The 23,758-nt window shown below is 47.6% G+C and overlaps 1 protein-coding gene across 4 annotated transcripts in view; it reads right to left on the bottom strand.

Moving 5' to 3' along the window:
• Rnf32 (ring finger protein 32) overlaps nucleotides 1-21,919 on the bottom strand; it is a 34,993-nt gene extending 13,074 nt beyond the window's left edge. The window contains exons 1-7 of one of the 4 annotated variants that reach the window (XM_046455167.2): nucleotides 21,324-21,919; nucleotides 20,696-20,787; nucleotides 19,703-19,967; nucleotides 12,437-12,579; nucleotides 10,028-10,060; nucleotides 9,370-9,494; nucleotides 9,045-9,153 (exon numbers count right to left, since the gene is read on the bottom strand). In XM_046455167.2, the coding sequence (XP_046311123.1) occupies nucleotides 9,045-9,153; nucleotides 9,370-9,494; nucleotides 10,028-10,060; nucleotides 12,437-12,579; nucleotides 19,703-19,967; nucleotides 20,696-20,710 (690 nt within the window). In that variant the 5' untranslated portion in view covers nucleotides 20,711-20,787; nucleotides 21,324-21,919. The remainder of the gene's footprint in view (nucleotides 1-9,044; nucleotides 9,154-9,369; nucleotides 9,495-10,027; nucleotides 10,061-12,436; nucleotides 12,580-19,702; nucleotides 19,968-20,695; nucleotides 20,788-21,323) is intronic. The other 3 variants (XM_058582870.1, XM_058582869.1, XM_058582871.1) reach the window with 3 other exon arrangements.
• Between the last annotated feature and the right edge of the window lie 1,839 nt (nucleotides 21,920-23,758).

Below are 23,758 nucleotides of genomic sequence, written 5' to 3'. Positions count from 1 at the left end.
CAATGCATGTTTTTGACACCTTTGTCTAATATAATTGTAGTTTTGTGGGTTAGTCTCTGTGTCCTCTATTATGTACCATTGGTCTATGAGTCTGTTTTGGTGCCAATACCATGCTATTTTGTTAGTATTGCTCTGTAGTATAGTTTAAGGTCTGGTAGAGCTTCACTCTTCTTTCTAAGGATTGCTATTCTGGGTCTCTTATTTTTCCAGATGAATTTCATGATTACTTTTTCTATTTCTATGAGGAATGCCATTGGAATTTTGATCGGAATTGCATTAAATTGTATAGTGCTTTAGGTAGTATGGTCATTTTGATAATATTAATTCTGCCTATCCAAGAGCAAGGTATATGTTTCCATCTTCTAAGGTCTTCTTTGATTTCTCTCTTTAGGGTTCTGTAGTTTTCACTGTAGAGGTCTTTCACCTCTTTCGTTGATTCCCAAGTATCTTTTTTTTTTTTTTTGAGGATATTGTTAATGGGGCAGTCTTCCTCATTTCCTTCTCAGAGAATTTGTCACTGATATACAGAAATTCCTTTGATTTATGGGTGTTGATTTTATATCCTGCTACTTTACTGAATTCATTTACTAGTTCTAGAAGTTTTCTGGTGGAATTTTTTGGGTCTTCTAGGTATAGAATCATATCATCAGCAAATAGTGCTAAGTTAAGTTCTTCTTTTCCTATACATATCCCTTTAATTTCTTTCATCTGTCTAATTGCTCTGGCCAGTGTTTCAAGAACTATGTTGAATAGAAGTGGTGAAAGAGGGCATCCCTGTCTTGTTCCAGTTTTTAGAGGGAATGCCTTCAAATTTTCTCCATATAGAATGATGTTGGCCTCAGGCTTAGCATAGATAGCCTTTATGATGTTGAGATATGTTCCTGTTATCCCTAGTTTTTCTAGTATTTTGAACATAAAGGAGTGCTATATTTTGTCAAATGCTTTTTCTGTGTCTACCGAGATAAACATATGATTCTTCTCTTTGAGTCTATTATTGTGATGAATTACATTTATTGATTTCCATATGTTGAACCAGCCTTGCATCCCTGGGATGAATCCCATTTGATCATGGTGCACAATCTTTTTGATATGTTTTTGTATTCAATTCGCCAGAATTTTATTGAGAATTTTTGCATCTATGGTCATTAGAGAGATTGGTCTGAAGTTTTCTTTTCTTTGATGTGTCTTTACCTGGTTTTGGGATCAGGGTGATATTGGCCTCATAGAATGAGTTTGGAATTACTGCCTCTTTTTTCTATTTCCTGAAATAAATTGAAGAGTATTGGTATTAGTTCTTCTTTAAAGGTCTTGGAGAACTCTGCTGTGTGTCCATCCGGTCCTGGGCTTTTCCTGGTTGGTAAGTTTCTGATGGCATCTTCTATTTCCTCACTTGATATTGATCTGTTTAAATTGTGTATATCTTCCTGACTCAAATCTGGGCAAATTATATGACTTAAGAAATTTGTCGGTGCCTTCAGTGTCTTCTATTTTATTGAAGTATAAATTTTCAAAATAATTTCTAATTATCTTCTGTATGTCTGTAGTGTCTGTTGTGATATTACCTTTTTCATCGCATATGTTGGTGATTTGAGTTTTCTCTCTCCCTCTCTTTATTAGTGTAGCTAAGGGTCTGTCAATCTTATTTAGTTTTTCAAAGAACCAACTTTTAGTTTTGTCAATTTTTTCAATTGTTTCTTTTGTTTCGATTTCATCTCTATTTTTAATTATTTCTTGCCTTCTGAGTCTGCTTTTGCTGCTGGCTTGTTCTTTTTCTAGGGCTTTGAGATGTAGTGTGAGGTCATTTATTTGTTGACTTTTTCTTCTTTTAAGGAATGAATTCCATGTAATGAATTTTCCTCTTATTACTGCTTTCATAGTGTCCCAGAGATTGCAATATGTTGTGTCTATGTTCTCATTTACTTCTAAGAATTTTTTAATCTCCTCTTTGATGTCTTCTTTAACCCATTGTTCATTCAGTAGCATATTGTTTAGTCTCCAGGTGATGGAGAAATTTTTGTTTTTTATTTTGTCATTGATTTCTAATTTCATTCCATTATGATCTGATAAAATGCATGGTAGTATCTCTACTTTTTGTATTTGCTAAGAGTTGCTTTGTGGCATAATATATGGTCTATTTTAGAGAAGGATCCATGTGCTGCTGAGAAGTGTATCTTGATGCAGGTTGAAATATTCTATATATGTCAGTTAAGTCTAAATTTTTGATTGTGTTATTAAGTTCTATAGTTTCTTTATTCAACTTTTGTTTAGAAGATCCATCCAGTGGTGAGAGAGGTGTGTTAAAGTCACCCAAGATTACTGTGTTGAGGTCAGTTTGACTCTTTGAACTTGAGAAGAGTTTGTTTGATAAACACAGCTGCTCCATTGTTTGGGGCATATATATTTATAATTGATATGTCTTGTTGGTATATGGTTCCCTTGAGCAGTATGTAATGTCTATCTTTATCCTTTTTGATCAACTTTGGCTTGAGGTCTACTTTGATACAAGGATGGAAACCCCTGTTGGCTTCTGCAGTCCATGTGAGTGGTATGATTTTTCCAAACATTTCACCTTCAGTCTGTGGATGTTTTTTCCTATCAGATGAGTCTCCTGAAGGCAGCATATTGTTGAGTCTTTTTTTAATCTAATCAGCTAGCTTATGTCTTTTGATTGGTGAGTTTAAGCCATTAACATTCAGGGTTATTATTGAGACATGATTTGTATTCCCAGCCATATTTGTTTACTTGACTTGGTTTTCCTCTTTGATAGTTTTTCCTTTAGTGTATACCTCCCTCTGCTGATTTTCATTGTTATTTTTCATTTCCTCTTCATGAAATATTTTGCCAAGGAAATTTTGTAATGCTGGTTTTTCTAGCTATAAATTCTTTTAACTTTTGTTTATTGTGGAAGGTTTTTATTTTATCTTCAAATCTAAAGCTTAGTTTTGCTGGATACAAGTTCTTGGTTGGCACCCATTATCTTTCAGCGCTTGATATATGTTGTTCCAGGATCTTCTAGCTTTCAGGGTCTGTGTTGAAAAATCTGCCATTATCCTAATTGGTTTTCCCTTTATATGTAATCTGATTCCTTTCTCTTGTGGCTTTTAAAATTCTCTCCTTATTCTGTATGTTGGGCATTTTCATTATTATGTGCCTTGGTGTGGATCTGTTGTGATTCTGCACATTTGGCGTCCTGTAGACTTCTTGAATTTGGATTTCCAATTCATTCTTCATGTTTGGAAAGTTTTCTCATATTATTTCATTGAATAGATTGTTCATCCATTTGGTTTGGACCTCTATGCCTTCCTCTATCCCAATGACTCTTAAAATTTGGTATTTTTAGGCTATCCCGTATTTTTTGAATGTTCTGCTCGTGGTTTCTTATCATTTTTGCCGTGTGGTCTATGTTCTTTTCAAGACGATTTATTTGATCTTCACTGTCTGATGTCCTATCTTCTAAGTGGTCTACTCTGTTGGTGATGCTTTCATTTGAGTTTTTAATTTGGTTTATTATTTCTTTAATTTCAAGTATTTCTGTTTGGTGTTTTTATAGAACCTCTACTGCCCTGTTGAGGTGATATTTTGCTTTTTGGATTTGTTTATGTAGCTCATTGTCGAAGTGATCTTTCACTGCCTGTATTTGTTCTCTTATGTTTCTTTGAGTTCACAGAACATTTTAACCATGTATATCCTGAAATCTTTTTCTGTCATTTTTTTTCTGCTGTAGCTGCCAATGATTCTAATGATGTGTTGTTTAATTTGTTTGTGGCACTTTCTTCCCTTATCTTTTCATATTGTTCATGTGTCTTCCTTTCCACCTCTGTGGGTCTGGTGTGTGATTGTTTTCACCCTATAGATTTGTAGTGCTCGTGTAGGGTTCCAAGATCCCTCCTTTGTGGGGAAGGACGATGTTAACAGATCCCAATATCAACAATGCATCACTTATGAACAAACTGTTGTTATTAAGACATGTACAGTTTGGTCTCAATGTCCAGAAATGTTGGATCAATTATTATTTAAAATATAATCAGTAATCTCATAAAAAGGTTTATAGTCTCTGGCGGTGGACGATGAACTGAGGGTCGGGCATAGGACGATATGCTGCTCAGATGGAGACCTGATCTGATAGCCACACCCACCAAATATGGCGAGAAAGGTTTTTCCAAGATGGATTTGGTCTGCTTGCAGCACTGGGGTGTCTAGTGAGGTGGGGGGAGCTGGGTGATGACCTTGTGCTGTGAGTAGGCAGCAGCCGAGTGACCTGCGTGGGAGTGGGGCACAGTCTGGAGTTCTGCAGAGGTGCTGATAGGTGATTCTGCTAAGCCGCTTGAGAGCCGTGTGTGTGTGCCAGAACCACGGGCTTTGGGTCCCATGAAATGGTTTTATAGTATTTTTAAACTCTGGTGACATATTTGTCTCAAAGTATTCCCCCCAAATACAGCTCATCCACCAGCTTTGCTTTTTTCCTAATATCTATTTTATCTTTATATTGTCTACTTCCTTCATCTAAGAGAAAGTTCAGTGTTGTTTTCCAGATTTCTGACTTGGACGAGTGGTTCATTATTGTTAATATTTTGTGCTTAGTAATAATTCTATCTGACACTACTAATTTGCCTCTAAGAATAGCTTTAGCTATTCACCAAATAAGACTGGTATTCTGGTCATGAACATCAGAATTTAGAGTTTAAATTTCAAAATACATTATTTAACATTCAATTATGCTATTTTGATTTTCATGGGATCTCGTCTTGGTCGCTGGCATGGTTGTGGTGAGCATGCCTTTATACGGAGCATTTTTGTTTCATTTTGTTCTCCAAGAGTTTGCTATGAGACAGGGAAGTCTGTCCCGGTCATGTCTGTTACTGCTGTTTTACTCTGTCATCTTACCTTCTATTGATCACCCTTCCTTGCTGCCTTTTTCCCTTTTCCTGACTTTTGCTGGAATAGTTTTTAACATTAGATAATTTTTTTATTTAATATAGAAATATACCAAGCAGAAAAAGCAGAGAACACAAATTTTCTCTACAGATAATTTTTGATGAAGGAAGCAAAATTCACACTGTGTGTATAAGGTCAGAAAGTCCACAAAGGCTTAAACAAAAGGTAATTCTCTTCCTGACCTCGTCTTCCCATTTTTCTGTACAGAAAACTACTGTTAAGATCGCTACTATATTGTCCTAAAGATTATTCAGATTCACTTTTTTCTCATTTATGTTTTAAAAAATTCTATCAAATATTCCACACGTTGCTTTTCCACTTATCTTGAAAATCTTCCTTTCTGCACGTCTACCTGGGGCTCTGTGGCTGCTGTGCAGTGGTCACCCAGGTATCCTCAGTGGGAGCCTCTCTGGTAGCTCGTGCTCTTCCTCTTTGGAAATGTGGCTGTATCGGGCATGTATGAGCAACCTCTGAGCACTCCAGGGACGGTCATCAGGACGTCCCTTCCCCCTCTGCCTCTGGGCTGGAACATCATCACCTTGCTTTCCAGTTCTTGCCTCTCTGGTGAGGTGGGTTCTTACCTTTCGTTTTAACCACAGGAAGGCTGGACACCCCCCACCGTAGCTTGTACCGCAGTCCCTCTTCTGCAGACTGCTTGTCACAGTGTATTACGGAAATGTTTAAGGACATGTATGCTCACAGACATTTCCCTGACGTGGTCATCTTTTAATTTTTATCCCCCTATAAAGAAGTTTTGAAATTTTATCTTGTTATCATTTCCTTAATGGCTTATGCAAAAACACATTCAGAAAAGTCCTTTCTCTCTCAGATCATGAATTCATTTTGTAATGCTTTCCTCCAAACACATTGTCTCCATTTGTTTGTTTTGGTAGCAGGGATTAAACACAGAGGTATTTGACCACTGAGCCACATCCCCAGCCCTTTTTATTTTGAGACAGGGTCTTTCTAAGTTGCTTATGGCTTTGCTAAGTTTCTGAGGCTGGCCTCAAAACTGTGGTCCTCTGGCCTCAGCCTCCTGAGCTGCCGAGTCCATTTTTTTGTTTTAACTATTTGTTCCAGGTGATTGTCCTTCTTCCGCCATTTTGTTCTGCTCTGGCTACTGCCCACCCTCGCTGGGAAGGGTGACTTATTTCTCTAATTCTACAGACTCAGATGCTAATCTTGCTTGTGTCCTCATGGACACACCCAGAGATGACATCAAACAGATAGTCTGAGCCACCCTCAGCCCAGTCACAGGACGCCTTGGTCATGGTGAATTCAGTAAGGCCCTCAGAGCCCTCAGATTCCTGAACAGGCTGACCTTTAAACTATAGGCTAACGGTCCCTTGTGTTTCTGTAGCTCAGGGAAGGACTCTGATGGAGCCTTAAAGTCTTAAAGGTAGGAAGAATGCCCCACTGCAGGAGTCCTGTGACTGGGACAGCGGCTGAGGAGCTGGGAGGACCCTGTGGAACACGGAGCCTGACCTCGCCCCAGGAACACCTCCCTGACTTAAGTCCTCATGTGTTAAGGCCAGGGGAGGGGACAGTGCTCAGAAAGGAGGTGTGAGAACTGCAGCACCAAGGGCTGGCTGCTCGCGGGTTTCTGAACTGGTCAGGAGTCTAAAGCAGATCTCCCAGGACACTCGTGACACTCCTGTGTGTGCACGAGCTCTGGCAGGACCTCAGAGTGCTCCAAATTCACACAGCCCTACCCTGCCCTCCCTTCCACATGACAAGGGGCCAGGCCTCCCTCAGAACCTGCTCCAGCAAGCCCCTCTGCCAGGGACCGGCCCAGGTGAGTAGCACAGTGCCACGGCAGACGGGGCTGTGGAGAGGAAGCAGGACAGAGGTGTGAGCGCGGGGTGCAGGGAGCACGGGGGTCTCCTGTGCGGCGGGCACATGCCATCACTGTGAGGGGGCATTTCCTGCTGTCCCTAACCCTCTGCCCCCAGCCCAGTGCAGGGGCACACACCCGGCAGGGACTGTGCCTCTCGGGTTCTTGTCAGCTGGCAAACTTTACAGGGTCATCTCAGCCCCAAGTGCAGACCAGGCCGGTCACACCAGTTCGTGCAACGTACGTGTGCTCCTTCCTGCCTCTGGGACAGTAGTCACCTGGAACCTACGCACTGCAACAGTGAGGTCCATCGCAGATAAACGAACAGAAACCTAGCGCTGAGAGTGGCCCAGGGGGAGCCCGACCGTGGGGAGTGGCCCAGGGGGAGCCTGACCGTGGGGAGTGGACCAGGGGGGAGCCTGACCGTGGGGAGTGGCCCAGGGGGAGCCTGACCGTGGCGAGTGGCCCAGGGAGAGCCTGACCGTGCGGAGTGGCCCAGGGGGAGCGTGACCGTGGGGGAGTGGCCCAGGGGAAGCCTGACCGTGGACTGCTGCTGCAAAACGCACAAGAAGGTGGGCTCAAGAAGACGGAAGCCACAGGGGAGACCACATCCACTGACGGGAGAACACCCGCTACAGCACCCCTCCATGTGGGCAGAGAGCCACCGCCTGGACCCACGGCGCCCCGACCTGTTCCCGCCTGCAAAGCTGCAAACGTGGCTGCCACTGCAACCTGGGCCCGGGGCGGGCACCAGAGCAGAGACCTAGAAAGAGGTGGCTGCTGCTTTCTCTGCACAAGAAAGGACGGGCTGCCGAGAGAAGCAGAGGCCACACACAGTCTTTATCCAGTACCTGTCAGAACTTTTGCCCATTTGCTGTGTTTTCTGTGAATGGGGATGTCTGAAAAAGAACCAGGCAGTGTGGGCAGGTGGAAAGCTTCTCTCCACCAGTGGCACACAGCAGGGGAGGGTCTGGCACCAGACGGTGGCCCTTCCTCAGACATCCCTGCCTCCCCGTTCAGTGGGACCTCAATCTTCCTTACTCCCCTCTGCAGGGCCCCACCTCCCACAGCCTGGGACCCAGGCCAAGAGGGACAGCACAGTCCACCACAGTAAGCAATGGGACGCTCTGTTACCCTCACTCACATCTGTGTTGTGAAACAGACACTTAGGTGACGAGGCACAGTATTAGAACAAGATCATCCTGTGTTAGCGTCCCCGAGGCCAGGGCTTGCAGGACTCATGTGTGGTTCTGGGATGACTCAGGTAACAAAGGGGTCTCTGAAGCCGCACTTGAGGTACAAGGACACTGAGCTTTCGTCCAAGGTCACACCAAGTCACATGAAACCTGGCAGCAGGCCGTGATGAGCCCAGACCTTATCCCTAAAGCAAAAGATCTACTATGCCATGCCCCAGGCCCAGGGCACATGGGGAAGGGGACTGCCCCAGACAGGGAGGCGTGCTCCCACCTCGCGTTAGTCCAAGTGGGAGTCCAAGGAGCTCAGCAGAGAGCCGATCACAGGGCGCTGTGGTGGTGTTAGCTTAGCGGATGAAGCTGACTAAGGCACAGAGTGTCAGTAGCTCCAAAGCCCTTCCCATGCACATCAGCTGGGACAGCACGCCATGTGCACAGTGGGAACTCCCAGTGCTGCTGTGAGCGAGGCCTCCGTGAACACCTGTCCAGGGCTCAGACTGACACTGCAAGCTGAAATCCCTCTCCTGTCACACACAGGAGACAGGCCTGGGAGCACCTGTGACCTGCCTGTGCCCACCAGGCCGAACAAAGAAGGCAGGATCGGGTGGGCTCCGGGTCTGGGGGCACCCTCCCCTCTGCCATGCCTGGCCTTTGTTACAAGGCACAAATCATTGAAATTGTTAAATAAGCGCCCCCCCCAGCCCAGTAAAAAATAGAAGTAAAGAGCAGTACGAAGCTCTGCGTGCTGCAATCCGGGGGCCCACAGCCCAGGGGCGTCCAGCCAGAGAGCTGCCGTCTTCCTTCCCAGCTCTGGCTTCTGCTTCCCTTAGAATTACCAGGACGTGAAAACTCAAGCCAGTTTCCAAATGGGGAAGCGAAAGTTGCTTGCAGTCTAACCTGTTGTTGTTTTATGATCAAGGTTGGAGAGCCACTGAGGAGAGTAGGTTTTCTCAGGCCTTCACTCGTCTAAACACCCTAAAAAATGAACTAAGCCTCGAAGTTCTCTTGCCCCTGTTGGCTCTACGGACCGGGTGTGAGCACCTGCACACAGAGACCATTGGAGAGGAACGACCCATGCCTACCTTTTCTTCGAAGAACTTCTTCCTTAACTTGGCATCTGTGGGAGGCACTGCTTTCCTCAGGCTTCTGTACCACTTTCTAACCACGTAGCCTCTCCAGCAGGCTTGGATCCTACAACACACAGGTTTGCTCGCTGTTGCCTTAAAGTGACTTCCACAAACATTTCAGTGCTTCTGTGAGCCCTGTGCTGAGCCAGGCCCAAGGGAGACCAAGGTGACCAGGACCCAGCAGAGACATGAAGCCCTCTGCTTTTAGGCTTAGCAGGTGGGGCCCCAGACACCCGCCTCACCTGGCAGGACGCTGGCCACAGCTGGGCAGAGCTCTTACCTGGTAGCACACTTGGCTTTGAACAGACGGGCCCCATCATGGATCACTCGGGTTTGATACTGGTTCTTTCTACAGAGAGGACATGTTTTTTTATTTGTGAACCTTTCAAAAGCTTGAAGGCATGCCTGCAAAAAAGATTTCATTTAACATTTTATGAGTAATTACTTATGAACAACATTTTTACTTCTAATATAATTATAGTGTTCTATTCTCTCATAATTATGAGACTTAGTCCAATTTAGACTATGAAGTGAAGGAGTTTCATCAGATGTCAACACCTTCCTCATGAAACCTGTTCCAAAAATGACTTTTTACAAGAATACACATGCAGAGACATCAAAACCTCCTGAAAACCTATGGGTGGTAAGGCCAGCAGCCATGTACAAGACGGCCTGGCCTCGGAGACCACGGCAGGAATCACGCTGTCCGTCACTCACCCTGATGTGCCTCACTGCGACAATCTGTTGCACAAATGTCTGTGGTTCTTTTGTCACATAAAATTCATGGCTTTCAAAACAGGATGGACTGCAGTGTGGCCTACAGTCACAGTGCTAACTCCAAGTGGTGATCATGGGTAAAACAGAGGGCTAACTCTGGGGACGCTCTAAGATGATGAGCAAGCTGCTGGGGGCAGTGTGGCGGGGCGGGGGTGACTCACCCTGTGGAACACGTGGGAGCAGGAGAGCAGCACCTGTCCGCGGGAGACAGAGGGGCCAGTCAGCACAGCATCCTTACAAGGGCGACTGTCAGGGCCTACAGGGCAGCCGCATTACACTTGGGACACTGAAAGGCAGACTGTCACTGACACCGTTCTGTTTCAGGGCCACAGGAGAACACGGCTAGTGACCCCGCGGCAGCCAGGCCTCATGCCTGCCCTGCTGATGAGTGGGTTTAGGGGTGGGGCCGCCGGGTACAGGGCTATTTCCAGGCAGATGGGGGCTGAGAGGGACAGACGTCCACAGGGCGAGGTCTTGTGGGAAGGAGCAGAGGAATGCTTTGTCCAACTTAACTTTTAATCACAGCTTTATTGAAATATAATCTGAGAGACTTAAATACCAAGAAATCACAGAGATAAAGGAATCAGTTTTTCCCTTTTTTGAGGTGCTCGGGGTTGAACCCAGGGCCTTGTGCGTGTGAGGCAAGCACTCTACTAACTGAGTATATCCCCAGCCCCAGTTTTTCTTTTGTAAATGTGGGGGAAAGTGCTTACAAGAAAACCTTACCTTTCTGTGACCCATATTCCCCACCAAAAGTGATGTGCTGGGACAAAGGACATGAGCTTAGCCCCAGTAAAGAAAAGCAGAGAGACCAGCAGGAGTGGTCTCTGAGTGCCCACGGCCCTGGGAGGCCCAGTCTCAGATGCAGGCCCTGGGAGGCGGGGAGGCTCTGTTTCAAGAGCCCCGTCCTCCTTGCCCTCACTCATGCCATGATTCTTAAATAGGAACAAAGGAAGAAATAGAGAATTCAGAAAGTTTTAAAACCTTTCCTTGATGCTTCCTGTCAACAATAAGTCTAAATTGGATAAATTTGTGCTTAAAATCATCCGAGAACTTAATTACTCACTCTTGGTAGAAAAATCAGGTGTTTTATTAACAGATGATTGACCAACAATAAATAACACTATACTTCTCTAGACTTAAAATATTATACTTCTAGATGTAAACGTCCACAAATATGCGTTACTGGCAAACATCTGGTGATATAAAAAATTAATGATTGATAGTAAACAGACTAAAGTGGCCTAGAAGTCAGGACTGAATTCTAGCTGGGCTCTCCCATGTTTCCCAGTTGGCCTGTGGAGCACTTAGATTACTGCCTCATCTGCTAAGTGGGCATGTGCCCACCTCAGAACTGTGAGCCTGACCAGAAGGCCCTCTGAAATGGTAAAGTGTTGGGAAAATGCTAACATGGAAATAATGATTAGATATGCAAAATAAACAAAAATAATAGAATTTAGTGAGAAACGAAGAGCAGAATGGAAGAAATATTGGGCAGGATGTACCCTGACACCCTTTAAGATACTTAATTTTGAGTTTTCCATCTTCATATGAACAATCAGGCTAAATGTTCACAGGGTAATTAAGAAAGAGGTTGCTGAGGCCAGGAAGATCCCCGTGGGTTTATTAACTCTCTTGCTACACTCAGCACTGAGTTATAAATCATCCTACCTGGCAATCTGTTGTTCTAAACTCTCTTCTAAAATGCTCAACTCACGTATGTGAGATTAGGTCCTGATAGAGAACTGGAATATAATAAGCATGTTTCAAATAACCTGCAAATTAAATTAGTGAAGAACAAAAGTCTAATGATTGTGAACTTACTTGTTGATAATTAAACTTTTTGAAGCAAATTAACCCTAGAGACTATGTGCCAGGGTGTCAGGGAAGCCTGGAGCTCCTCAGGCCAGGGTCCACGCTGGCTCTGAGAGCAGCTGCTGGTCTGTCCTGGGGGAGCAGGGTGCTGCGGCCAGCAGACAGTCCCTGAAGGGCAGTCGTCAGTACCAAGGACGCTCTGGGAGCCTGAGTCTGGCTCCCCAGAGGCGACAGAGCAGCAGGCAGAGTGGGCCACTGGTCACGAGCCATTTACAAACCCAGGTGGGATCCTTGCTCACGCACCACAGGTTCAAGAGTCGAGATGAAAGGATACGGCCTTCTTAGGGTTCTCCCCCAAGTTCTTTGAAGGCATTCAAACACAGTCTCTCTCCTCTCTTATGACTCAGTTCACAAAATAACTTAAAGTCCCTTTGTGCCCATTCCCCTGCCCTGGGACTCGCGGGCCTCCCTGCACCCTCCACCTGCCATCTCTGCTCACGCAACGGAATACTTCCTGTTTCGCATGCTCCTGCTCTGAGACTTGGCATCATTCAGTAAATCACAACCTGCCTCACAAGGCTGTCTGCTCCTTCACACACACCTCTGACTGGCCACATGGGGAACGTCTCTAAGGGTCAGGGGAGGACGGGGCTGGAAAGAGCAGGCCTGGCCTGGCATCCCACGCGCGTCCAGCTCGGCTCACTGTGACGAGAAGGCAGCCCCTAGCCTGACCTGCTCCTCTGCATGCCACGCACCTGGGGGTGCAGCTCAAACTCCTCCTTGCATATGGGGCATGGCTGCATGGAGTCCCCGTGCAGGACGGACCTCTGTTTCACACTCTCCCATTCTTCTGAGGACAGTGGCAACGGGGGAGGCGCAATGAGGCCCAGCTTCTGGGCTGCAGGGAAGACAACGAAAAACGAGGGTGATGATTAGAGTATGGACCCCCCCCCCGCCCCCCCATGATGGTAGTAAGGACAGGCAGTGCATTCGTGGCTCACACTCCATGAACAGTACACGATGCTGTTTCCACAGAGGCGGAGAACTCAGTGGTTAAACATTCCCTAGACTTGCGCTGGTGATCATTTTTACTGGTGCACTGTGATCATTCACAGTGGTGGGGCTGTTCCTGGTCCTACATGCACACAGCACTGCAACACAATTTGGCCAATATCCTTCCCCACTATTTCCCTTCCTCCCCTCCTCCTCCCCCATCCCTTCCTTTCCTACTGCTCTTCCTTCAGTTTTTAATGAGCCCCCCCGCAGCCCCACCTTTATTTTCCCTTTTCCTCTCTATCTTTCATATGAGAGAAAACATACAACCCTTGACCTTCTGAGGTTGGCTTATTTCACTTAACATAATGGTCTCCCGTTCCATCCAACTTCCTGCAAATGGTGTAATTTCATTCTTATTTATGGAAGGAAAAAACCTCCATTGTGGACATACACCCCGTTTTCTTTACCTTCATCCGTGGACGGACCCCTGGGCTGGTTCCGTGGTTTGGCTGTTGTGAACTGTGCTGCTACGAACACAGGCGTGCATGTGTCACTGTGGTACCTTACATTATCAATAGTGATTTATATTTTTTACAAAGAACCTCCCATATCTTACTTAGCATTCACAATAATTCTACAAGGCAAGCAGGATATTTAATTTTATAGAAGAGAAATTGAAGGGTACTAATTTTTTCAAAAATTTCCTCACTGTGTCCTGCCTGATTTACCCACGGCCATCAGCACCTCCTCCTCCACCTTGACTTGCTTCTGCCCCCAGTGACCGTGACAAGGGTGCAGCAACCACACATCTGCCCTGCCAACTCATCCCCGCCTGGGACTCCCTGTCCAGCACTGCCTGAGCACCCACCAGGCATCCGCTCCGTCAGACCTGGGCGCATGCACCACGGGAAGCGCGTGGCGTGGAGAAGCAGCACACCTGGGCAGGACGCTGGCGTCCCTCCACGCCCTGTGCAGAAGAGTGATGGACATCAGCCCACGAGGGCTCTGCAGAGAAGGAGGCCAGAGAGACGTCCACAGACCCCGAGCGGGAGGCCTGACAGAGGACTCCTCCCAGTGCAGAGGGAGCTCTGGGCCATGGAAACCTCGCAGTGGAAATGCCCTCCACCGAGGGCTGGGAGTGGGTAAGGCGAGCTCACCCTGCGGGGACAGGAGGGCGAAGGGACATCCCAAACACGTTCCAGAGGAAGGCAGACAGAAGGGAGAGTAAGGTTCTGTAGAACACAACCAAAGACTGCTCCACCAAGGTGACGCCGAGTGGGGGCGGCAGGGTGAGGGGCACAGGAGGAGCCACAGCACGGCGGGAGCTTTCTCCTGTCTTGCTTACAGAGCCAGCTGTGATGAGTCAAGGCTCTGAGCATGCCACGGCAGCCTGGCCCTCCCTTGTCCATCTGTAGACGCCAAAGTACAGTGACTCATGTCAGGTGAAGTGTCCCCGGCCTTTCCAGCCTGCCCCCTGCCATCTAGGACCTGGCTCTGAAACAAACCTCTGGGTCCACTCAGGTCACTGCCATCACCCCAAGGTGGCAGGGCAGGGAAAAGGCTGTCCTGGCGAACTTGACCCCACCTTCTCAAGACTCGCCCCTCTAGTGGGTCCTTCCACACCTGCAGTGGCCCACATCTGAACTGACGACTGCTCCCTACCCACCACAGAAAGGAGCCACGGAGGCTCAGGCCTGATGGCTTCGCAGGTGAGGCACCCAGGGCTTTCAGGAACGTATCCTATTTCATGTTATTTTGGGGTACTGAAGAGAGGGACGCTAGTGTGACCTCCACCATCCCATGAGACAAGGATGGCACACAGACATGCCTGGTCCAGCGAGGGCCATGGCCGCAGGCGTGAGCTCCTGGGCAAGTGTTAGGTGCAGCATCCACCATGGCCGGACAGCACCACAACTGGGCGCCACTCGACTCTCACAAGGTTTGCCAGTCTATCAGGGTGACTCACAAAGGAGGAAACTCAGCAAGAGCATCTCAGTAGCTTCAAGCCCAAAGCAGTTAATAAAGGACATCTATTTATGACTTTAAAAAACTCCAGAAACTTGTGTAAAGGGAAGCTCCATTTTTAAAGGCTGACCAGAAAAACAACATAGAATCAACCTCATATAATCTGAGAAGTTGTGTTAGACACAAGAGGAAATGCCAAGAATCACTACTTACATCTAACGCAGTTCAGAAAATCCTGGCCAGAGCAAAAAGAGACGAAAGCGGAAAAAGAGGGCAGAAAAGTGGAGGGGAAGAGACAGTGATCACCCCTGCAGACCTGGCAGCTTACTCAGCAAACCCCGGGGTCGAGGACCGATGGCTGACACTGACAACAGAGTCCCCACATTTGTGGAGCAGATCCCATCTCTACCAATGTGTTACTCCCCCTCCACCAACCAAGGCGTCAAGATCTCCAGCAGAACTGTGTACGACCCTCAGGGGAAGCAGGAGAAGGGCCTTTTCTTACCTCTATTAAAACACGTTACAAAAGTACATCGATTAAAACAGAAAGTGACTTGGAAACAAAAGCCACAAGAGGACTCAGCAAAGCCTCATTCCAACCAGTTTCCCAATGAACAGGATCAGCTGAGGCGGGAGGGAGATGGGAATGTGCAAGACAAAGCTTTAAAGGCAGATAAAGAAAACCCCCGCGAGCTCCGAGTGGGAGGGATTCTTCAGTCTCCCAAAACCCAACAAGTGGGCTGGGCTGGGGCTCAGGGGCAGAGCGCTGGCCTAGCACGTGTGAGGCACGGGGTTCCATCCTTGGCACCAGATTAAAAACATATAAAATAAAAGTATTATGTTCATCTACAACTAAAACATTTTACAAAACACAGTAAGGTGAAAAACCAATGGACAGGGCATCAGCTGAAATGAAATGGATTTATTATACAATAGCAGATAAGGCAGAAGGAGGGTCAGACGGAAGACATCACAGTGGTCGGATCCCAGGAGGTCTGTAGGTAGAATCACAGAGAACTGCAGAGAGTCAGAGTGAAGAGACAGGAGCCCAAGGCCATGTGAGGTGGGTGTGGGTGAGTTTGTACCTGATGTGAAGTACAGTGTTCTGCTCATTCACTCTCTTTCACACTTTTATTTTCCATATTGGGAAGTTCTTCCTGATGTCCAATATAAATCTTTCCTGATGAAATTTTTAAGACTGACCATGCTGAATCTAGCTGACCATCTAAATAAGCTCTACATGCACCGGCGCTGTCCACTGATACACTGTGTGATGTCATTCCAAGCCTCAGCAGGCTGCCGGACCAACCATGTTCTCCAAGCAGACATGCAAAGAGCCCCGTGGCACGGCTCTGCCTGGTGACATGCCAACCCACAGGCCTGCACAACCCTGTGTCCATCCACCTGCATCAGGACACAACACTCCAACCAAATCTATTCTCCATGCTCATCATTTTTAAAAAAATCTTTGTTTCAGTTTAAAATCATTTCAGATTTATGAAAGGCTGAAAGAATTCTCATATGTCCTTAACCACAAAATAACATAGCATATAACCCTAGCACAACAATCAAAACCAGGACATCAATGTTGACATGATCTGTCAATTACAGCAGTCCCCCTTATCTGCAATTTCACTTTCTGAGGTTTCAGTTAGTCATAGTCAACCACCCCTGAAAATACTGAGTGGAAAATTATGGAAATAATGTTTCAAAATTGCATGGCATTTAGAGTAGCATGATAAAACCTCACTGTCTCAATCCACATCCACCTGGGAAATGAACCATCCCTGTGTCCACAGTATCCACACAGTATACACTACCCACCCTTAGTCACTATCTTGGTATTCAGGATCAACTCTTGCAGTATTGCAATGCTTATGTTAGTAATGGTTCCAAAATGTAAGAATTGTGATGCTGGCAATTCAAATACATGAAGGAAAAGCTGTAAAGTGTTTCCTTTAAGTGAAAGGGTGAAAATTCTTGACAACATGAAAACAAAACTGTACAATGAGGTTGCTAATATCTATGGTAAGAACAAAATCTTCTATCCATGAAATTGTGCAGAAGGAAAAATAAAATTCATGCAAGTTTTGCCACTGAAGCCAAGCCTCTGTCCCAGAGCAGTGGAACAATCCAGCAGGGTGGACTGGATAGTGTGTGGTGATCATGGGCCACGGCTGCACAGAGCCCGCCATACCAGCTGCGGTGCAATGAGCCTGAGCCGTGGCAAGCCAGGGTGTGCCGACCTGCCGTGCCTTAGCAGCCCAACCCAGGCCTGGTGCAGACACCTGCTCTGCACAGCACTGCACCCTGAACCCCAAGCATCCACCATCCTGCAGCCTCAGCCTCCCACCTCCCAACTCCGAGGAGCATCAAGGAAGTACAAGTGGGGCAGACCCGAATGGCAGTTCAGACTTCAGCTTCACCAACAGCAGTAGCACTTTTCCAAAACCTGTCAGCATGAATTTGGACCAATATTTTTCCCAAATCCTGATAAGCATAAATTTGGAACAATAGCATTAGCACTTTTCCAAACCCTACAAATCCCTATACTAGCATACTAGGTGGCAACCTATTGGGGTCCCCTCTTGTCCTGCAAGAGTTCTGTTTTTATCATTCTCACTTAAATAAACCCTACTCCTTTAACCCGTGCCTTCCACTGTCCTGAGAGACAATAAGTCAGAAAGAAGTTGTAGTGAGCTTTGGGGTCTATTGCAACACTGGAGGGCACAGCCCACACTTACTACTACAGCACAGAACTTCAACACGCGTAGTAGAGAAGAATCTGGCTTTGCTGGGCATGCCCCTCGGAGTGGGTGCCGGCAGACACCCCCTGCCATGATTAGCTGCCAACACAAAACAGGCTTTCTCAGCAGCAGAGGTCACAGGCCTCCCCCACCATCAGAAGCAGAGAATCACATTTTGTCTCTCAGTCCAGTTTCACCATCACACCTCTGCAGAAGTCACAGCCACAGTGCATCCCAGGGGCCTAGTTAAGATGGAAAAGGTTTAAAATACTTGTGGGTGGAAGACAGGAACATGTTCCAAGGACAGCAGCAAGCTGCAGCAGAAGCCTGAAGCCCGTGAAGCCTTCAGCAAGGGGTCCCCTGCAACAAGGGGCACCAACTCACTCGCTGCACCTGAGGGATGATTCAGGGACAGGTTTGGACTGAAAGCATGGAAACTGCGGGCGAGACTGCCTGCCAAGGAAGACGCTGCTGCCCTTTTACACGGACAGGAAGGGTTGGAATTTAAAGCCTTATCAATGACAGGCAGTGCACCTGGTCATCCTGAATCTGTTTGCTGTGAAAATGACAAGGTCAAGGCTCTATTTCATCTCAGACACCACCTGTTCCATGTTTCTATTAAAACATGTTACGAAAGTACATTAATTAAAACAGAAAGTGACTTGGAAACAAAAGCCACAAGAGGACTCAGCAAAGCCTCATTCCAACAAGTTTCCCAATGAACAGGATCAGGACGTCACCGGTCCCGGTGCCTGCTGTGGGACCACCTCTGACTGGCAAGTGATGCAGACCCTACTCTGGACGTGGGGCAGAGCTGGAAGACTCCGCTGGAAGAACTTAGGGAGTGAAGTGGAGGATGTTTTAAAAGGCTTCCTGGGAACGGCTGCGAAGTCAGGAGAATTGTTCATGCAGCAAGACAAGGAGATGGAGAAGCATTTGCCACCGTGCAGTGACGTGGAAGGACAGAGGAAGAGGAGGAAGAAACGGAGCAGAACCAGCAGCATGGACATCACCCAAACTCACTAAAGTGCTTTACACGGCAGGACACTCAAGGACGAGAGTGTGAACTATGTCCTCCCACGCAACGCAGCACTCAAGTGGTCACCAACCCCCACAGCAATGGCTCAGTGAGTTAAAAGGAAAGAGGCCACCACTTCCCACTACAGCACTCTCCAAAGGGTTCAGCAAAAAGAACTGTCAACCGTGGAGCTCCCCAGCCATCGGTATCATCAGGGCTCAAGGATCTGCCGTCACCCAAAGCAGACGACGCTCCTGACACCAATGTGGCCCAGGGCTGTGTCAAGGAACGTCACTCACTTCAGCTAATCATGAGATTAGGGTGAGTACAGGACAGTATTTTGAGAGACATGTCCACTTAACTTCTATCACGGGGTATGGTAACGGTTGTTCTGTTACTGTTCATGCTGCTAACCGCTTACTGTGCCTAATGTGCAAACCAAACTTCATCATCGGTCTGTGTGTATAGGAGGAAAGCACTACATATGGGGTTCCATACTATCTGTGACTTCAGGCACCCATGGGGGTCTGGGAACACACTCCTCAGATGGGTTGGACTGCATAGTCGACAGACCTCATTTAAATTTCACTGTCTCACTGATGTCCTTTTCCTGATCTCGGAGTGGATGTCACATTGTGTTCAGTTATCATGTCCCTGTAGTCTCCTGTCATCTGGGAGTTTCTAGGTCTCTGCTTCTCTGGAGGCTTTTGAAGAGTGCTGGCAGGAAATCCGGGTCTGAGGTTTCCTCATGGTCACATTCAGATGTGCATTTTGGGCAAGAGCGCCCAGAGTGAAGTCACCTCTTCTCAGGAGGCACACGAAGTCGAGTCTCTACTGGTACAATTTGCTGGGTGAAGGTGCTGTGTGCCGAGGTCACTGTGTTACTGCCTTTCCATCTGAGTGTCCACCGTCCGCACATGGTTCTCCCTGAATTCCTTTCTGCTGCTGACCATTCCTGTGGTGGTCACCAAGTGGAGGTTTTTCTATCACCCTGGCAGCTGCAATTAGTTGTCATTCCACTCTCAGGAATTTTTTTTACAAAATTTATTTATTCAATTATTTATTGGTATGGATTAATGGGTATTTCTTCCAATCTGCTGTTTTTTATTCTCATTCTACCAAGTATTACTGTCTTTATGTTCTTGTTCAAATTGTCCCTCATTGTTTGTAAGCTTCAATACATACACACCTTTCTGGGTAAGCACAGGATCTCTGTATCAAAAACCCTCCATTACTAAACTCAGCAGGTTCATCAGCGCTAACCAGCCAGTGTGGGGACGGTCGGATCAGCTTACCTAAAGTCAGCGGCGGTGGTGTGGGATCAAGAACGTACTCTCTTTCCGGATCTTCTACCCTGGGGCTGTGCGTGGGTTTTTTAAGTCCAGTATCTACTACTGCTTTTGCATCTCTCTTCAGAGATTTTGCCTTGTTCTCTTTCTTTCGTACTTCTGTCTTAGAATTATCTGCTATTGAAAGATTTCCAAGTTGAAGGTCATGTAAAATGTGATCTTGTAAAGCAACCGCAGTGATTGCTAAGTTATCTTTTTTAGATGAGTGATCCTAAAAAATAGGAAAAAGGTCTCATTTACAACAGCACTGTGTAATGTATCATTGGGAAGAAACATGAGGCCTGGCCCTTGATGGCACGGGAGATGGAATCACCTGGCAAAGGAACTCGAGCCATCGCTTCTATACCAGAGCCAACCCCAGGCTCATCAGCAAGGTTAACAACAGGAATATCTGCTTATTTGATTATTAAAGCCTTAATTATAGTGTAAATAAATTCATTATGACCTATAAACCTATGCATGTCTAAACAAACCTACTGTTTCATACTAATTAAATTAGACTCCAGGCAAATCCTAAAGAGCATCTTGCACTTCAGTGCATTTTTTAAAAAATATTTTTTTTAGTTGTAGGTACATGATAACTTTATTTCTATTTACTTATTTTTATGTGGTGCTGAGGATCAAACCCAGTGCCTTACATATGCTAGGCCAGCGCTATATCACTGAGCCACAACCCCAGCCCCCCATATATATATATATATATATTTTTTTTTTTGGTCAAAATACATTTCTCCTATGGACGAGTTCCCCATACAGGATGCCTGGGCAGCTGTCAGAAACACTTGTCTCTACCTTCCAGTGCCCCACACCATGTGCTTCTCCTCTCTGCTCACGATTCCTCACTGAAACACCAAATACTATTTGTACATTCTCAAAAGGCGGAGTTAAAATATATCCCATGAGTAAAAGCGTGTGTATGTTTTAAGAAGGATGGTGTACCTTATGTTTTAGCATGCTGAATCAGGAAAAGTTGTGACTTGGCTTCAACAAATCCTATCATCAAACCATATCACCTTGCTTTCATTATTCTGCTGCAAAAAACACAGCGAACAGAAAATCAGAGTGTACATAAAGAGCTCTTATGGATTTTGTGGGAACATACATATTAAGAGTCTAACTGATGTTGGGCGGGTGGTGCATGCTTATAATCCCAGTGGCTCAGGAGGCTGAGGGAGGAGGATGCTGAGTTCAAAGCCAGCCTCAGCAAAAGGGAGGTGCCAAGCAACTCAGTGAGACCCTGTCTCTAAATTAAACACAAAATAGGGCTGGGGATGTGGCTCAGTGGTCGAGTATCCCTGGGTTCAATCCCCAGTACCAAAAAAAAAAAAAAGTCTTTGATAATGAACTGATAAGAGCAAGGGGAGGAATTAAACCAGTCAATACCTCAGTCCTATCCCCAAGCAGTTCCCCATTGATTTTGAGAGAACATTTTAAAATAAACAAGAACAAGCTACTGGTAAATAAGACATAAATGCCACAAAACTTCAGACCAAATCAGAGAACTAGGACTAGTAAAGGAAACCCTCCTACAGCTGAGGTCTGAAGAACAGAAGGGAACAAGTCGCACCAGGGGCGGGACGAGTGGGCATGTTCCTTCCTCGGGAGACAGAGGCAGCTAGACTCTGGAGGGAAGAGGAACCCTGCCAGGCCTGGTGGCCCCGCACACCGCCGCCTTCCCCGCCACGCTGGGCTGCTCGCTCATCTAGGAGGCAGCCGGGTGCCCGGCACCGGCCCGTGGTCCCGGCTCCTCCCCAGGGGCCTCTGGGCAGCGCGCCTTTCCGAGGCCCAGCGCCGAGCCAGGGGCACGTTCCCGCGCGTCCGGGGGCGGCGGCTGCCGGCACGTGCCGGGGCTGGGCCGGTCACCGGCACTGGGCAGCCTCTCGAAGGACCGGCACCCAGGAGAGCGGCAGCGCAGGCGGACCCTCCTGTTGTGCTGTCACCTTTCCTTGTCCCTTCGGTCACTGCATCGAGAGACCAGGAAGGAGGTTCTCATCCAGTCCCCAGGCGTCGAGGGCGGGCCCAGAGCCGGGCCGTGGAGGACCCCGCGCCTTAACGCTGTACGGCAGCGGCGGTCGCCGCCAGCTCCGCGCAATGCACGACCTGGACGCCGCCAGGCGCTGGTCGCTAGTGAACCGCGCGGGCCCCGGCCACACGGCCGCGCCGTACGTCGGCCGCGCTTGCCGTTGCCGTAGCAACCGCCGCCTGGGCACAGGCCGCGGTGCGCATGCCCCCCCCCCACCACCGGTCCGCTCTCCTCTCAGCGCGCACGCGCGCCGGACACCGCCGCTGCGCACGCGCATCGACCTCTCCCCGCGCGTCGCGCCAACGACCCCACGCCAGCGCGTCGCGGGGCCGCGCCGTTGGCCAGTGTGGCGGGGAGCGCGCGGGGACCCGTGAGGCGGTACGCTGCGGTCGGCTGCGAGCGTCCCCAGCGCCGCGGGCCCCTCGGGGTCCAGGCTGTGCCTGCGCGCTCGCGCGCCCCGCCGACCTACCCTCCAGGGTCCGCGCGCCCTCCGCCCACCGCTGGGTCGCCTGCCCGCCGCCGTGTCATCAGCCACAGGGCCTGGTCACAGGTGTCTACAGGTGCACCAGCCGTCGCCTGGCCACAGGCCTGGTCCACTAGTGCCGCAGTTAGGCTGGGTCACAGGGCCTGGTCACCCTTGTGGTTACGCTGGGTCACAGGGCCTGGTCAGCCAGGTCCGTGGGTGTGCAGGGTTGCAAGGCCTGCTACCCGCCTGCCGTGATGGTACTGTCAGACCTGGCCACCTGTGTCCGAAGCTGTCCTGTCACTCACCTGGCATGGTCACACATGTCTTTGTTACACATGTCCACGGCTGCACTGTCGGTCACTGGGTCTGGTCACCCGTGCCTTCCGCTGTGCTGTCGGTCACTCTGGGCTGTCCCGGGCCTCTGATGACTTGTCTGCATCGGCACCTGCCTCTGTGTGACTGCTGGGCCTGTTTCTGTGGGTCTTCTGTCCCCTGTGGGTGCCTGGGAGTTTCGGTTGTGCCAGGCCTTGTGGGCGCTGGTGTGAGCTGTTGAAAGAGGCTTGCGCCCAGGGCTGCTTTCCCACCGGCCACAGCCCTCAGATGCCCCAGGAAGTGCCCGGGCTGTCCGGGCTTCGGGTCGATCCCCACAGGCCTGAGCTGGTGCGTGCTCAGGTGAAGACCTAGAGGAGCTCCAGGAGACCTCGGAGCAGTCTCCACAGGTCTTCCCTCCTGGCCCCTGGAATCCGAGCTGTGTGCTCAACTCCACTACAAGGGCCTGTTTGCATTGTGGCCCGGAAACTCCACAGGCTGCTGAAACAGCCTTTCCTTAGGACCACAGTCCTGTGCTGCCTGCTGTCGAGGTCTGCAAACCACCAGTTTACGCTTTTCATCTGATTTTTGAGTTGTTTAAATCTACTAACTCATATTTCATCATGGTCAGTAGAAGTTTTTTCTTCTGCTTTCAAACAACAGTGACTTTATTTTGTTAATTTAACTTTCTTGTACTTTAATTGGAATAAAATATGACAGTACAAAAAATGTAAATGTAAATTTTTTTTTTAAATTTCCTGGAAAGCAAAATCTGAAAAAGTTACCAAGGTAGATTGGAAAGTAGTCATTGATCACCAAGGACTTAAAAATTAACATAAATTTTGGATATATCTATGAAAGAAGACAATAAAACTCCACTTAGGGTTCTAATTTTTTCTTAGTGGAAATGAATTTTCTAAACTGGAAACTCCTTTTTGAAATTTTCAAAAGCATATTTAAAATAGGTTACGATTTTTTTTTGTTAGCCAAATTAAATTCATAATGAAGCAGTGTTGTTATGTTTCAACTTGGTGTTATATCTAGAAGTTAAGTAAGGGTCTTTTTGCATTGTTAAATTCTAGTGCTAAACAGGTACATATGGGTGTGGCAAGTAGACCTAAGGTCAACCTAGACTTATTTCTACGTGTCTGATTTTCAGCAAGTCACTTTATCTTCCTAGACCATGGGCTCCTGAGCTGTAAAG

This window comes from Marmota monax, unplaced genomic scaffold (assembly GCF_021218885.2).
Source record: "Marmota monax isolate L192 unplaced genomic scaffold, Marmota_monax_Labrador192_F-V1.1 WCK01_AAM20220418_F8-fsc00226, whole genome shotgun sequence".
Taxonomy (NCBI): domain Eukaryota; kingdom Metazoa; phylum Chordata; class Mammalia; order Rodentia; family Sciuridae; genus Marmota; species Marmota monax.
This window is presented reverse-complemented; position numbering and strand designations above follow the sequence as displayed.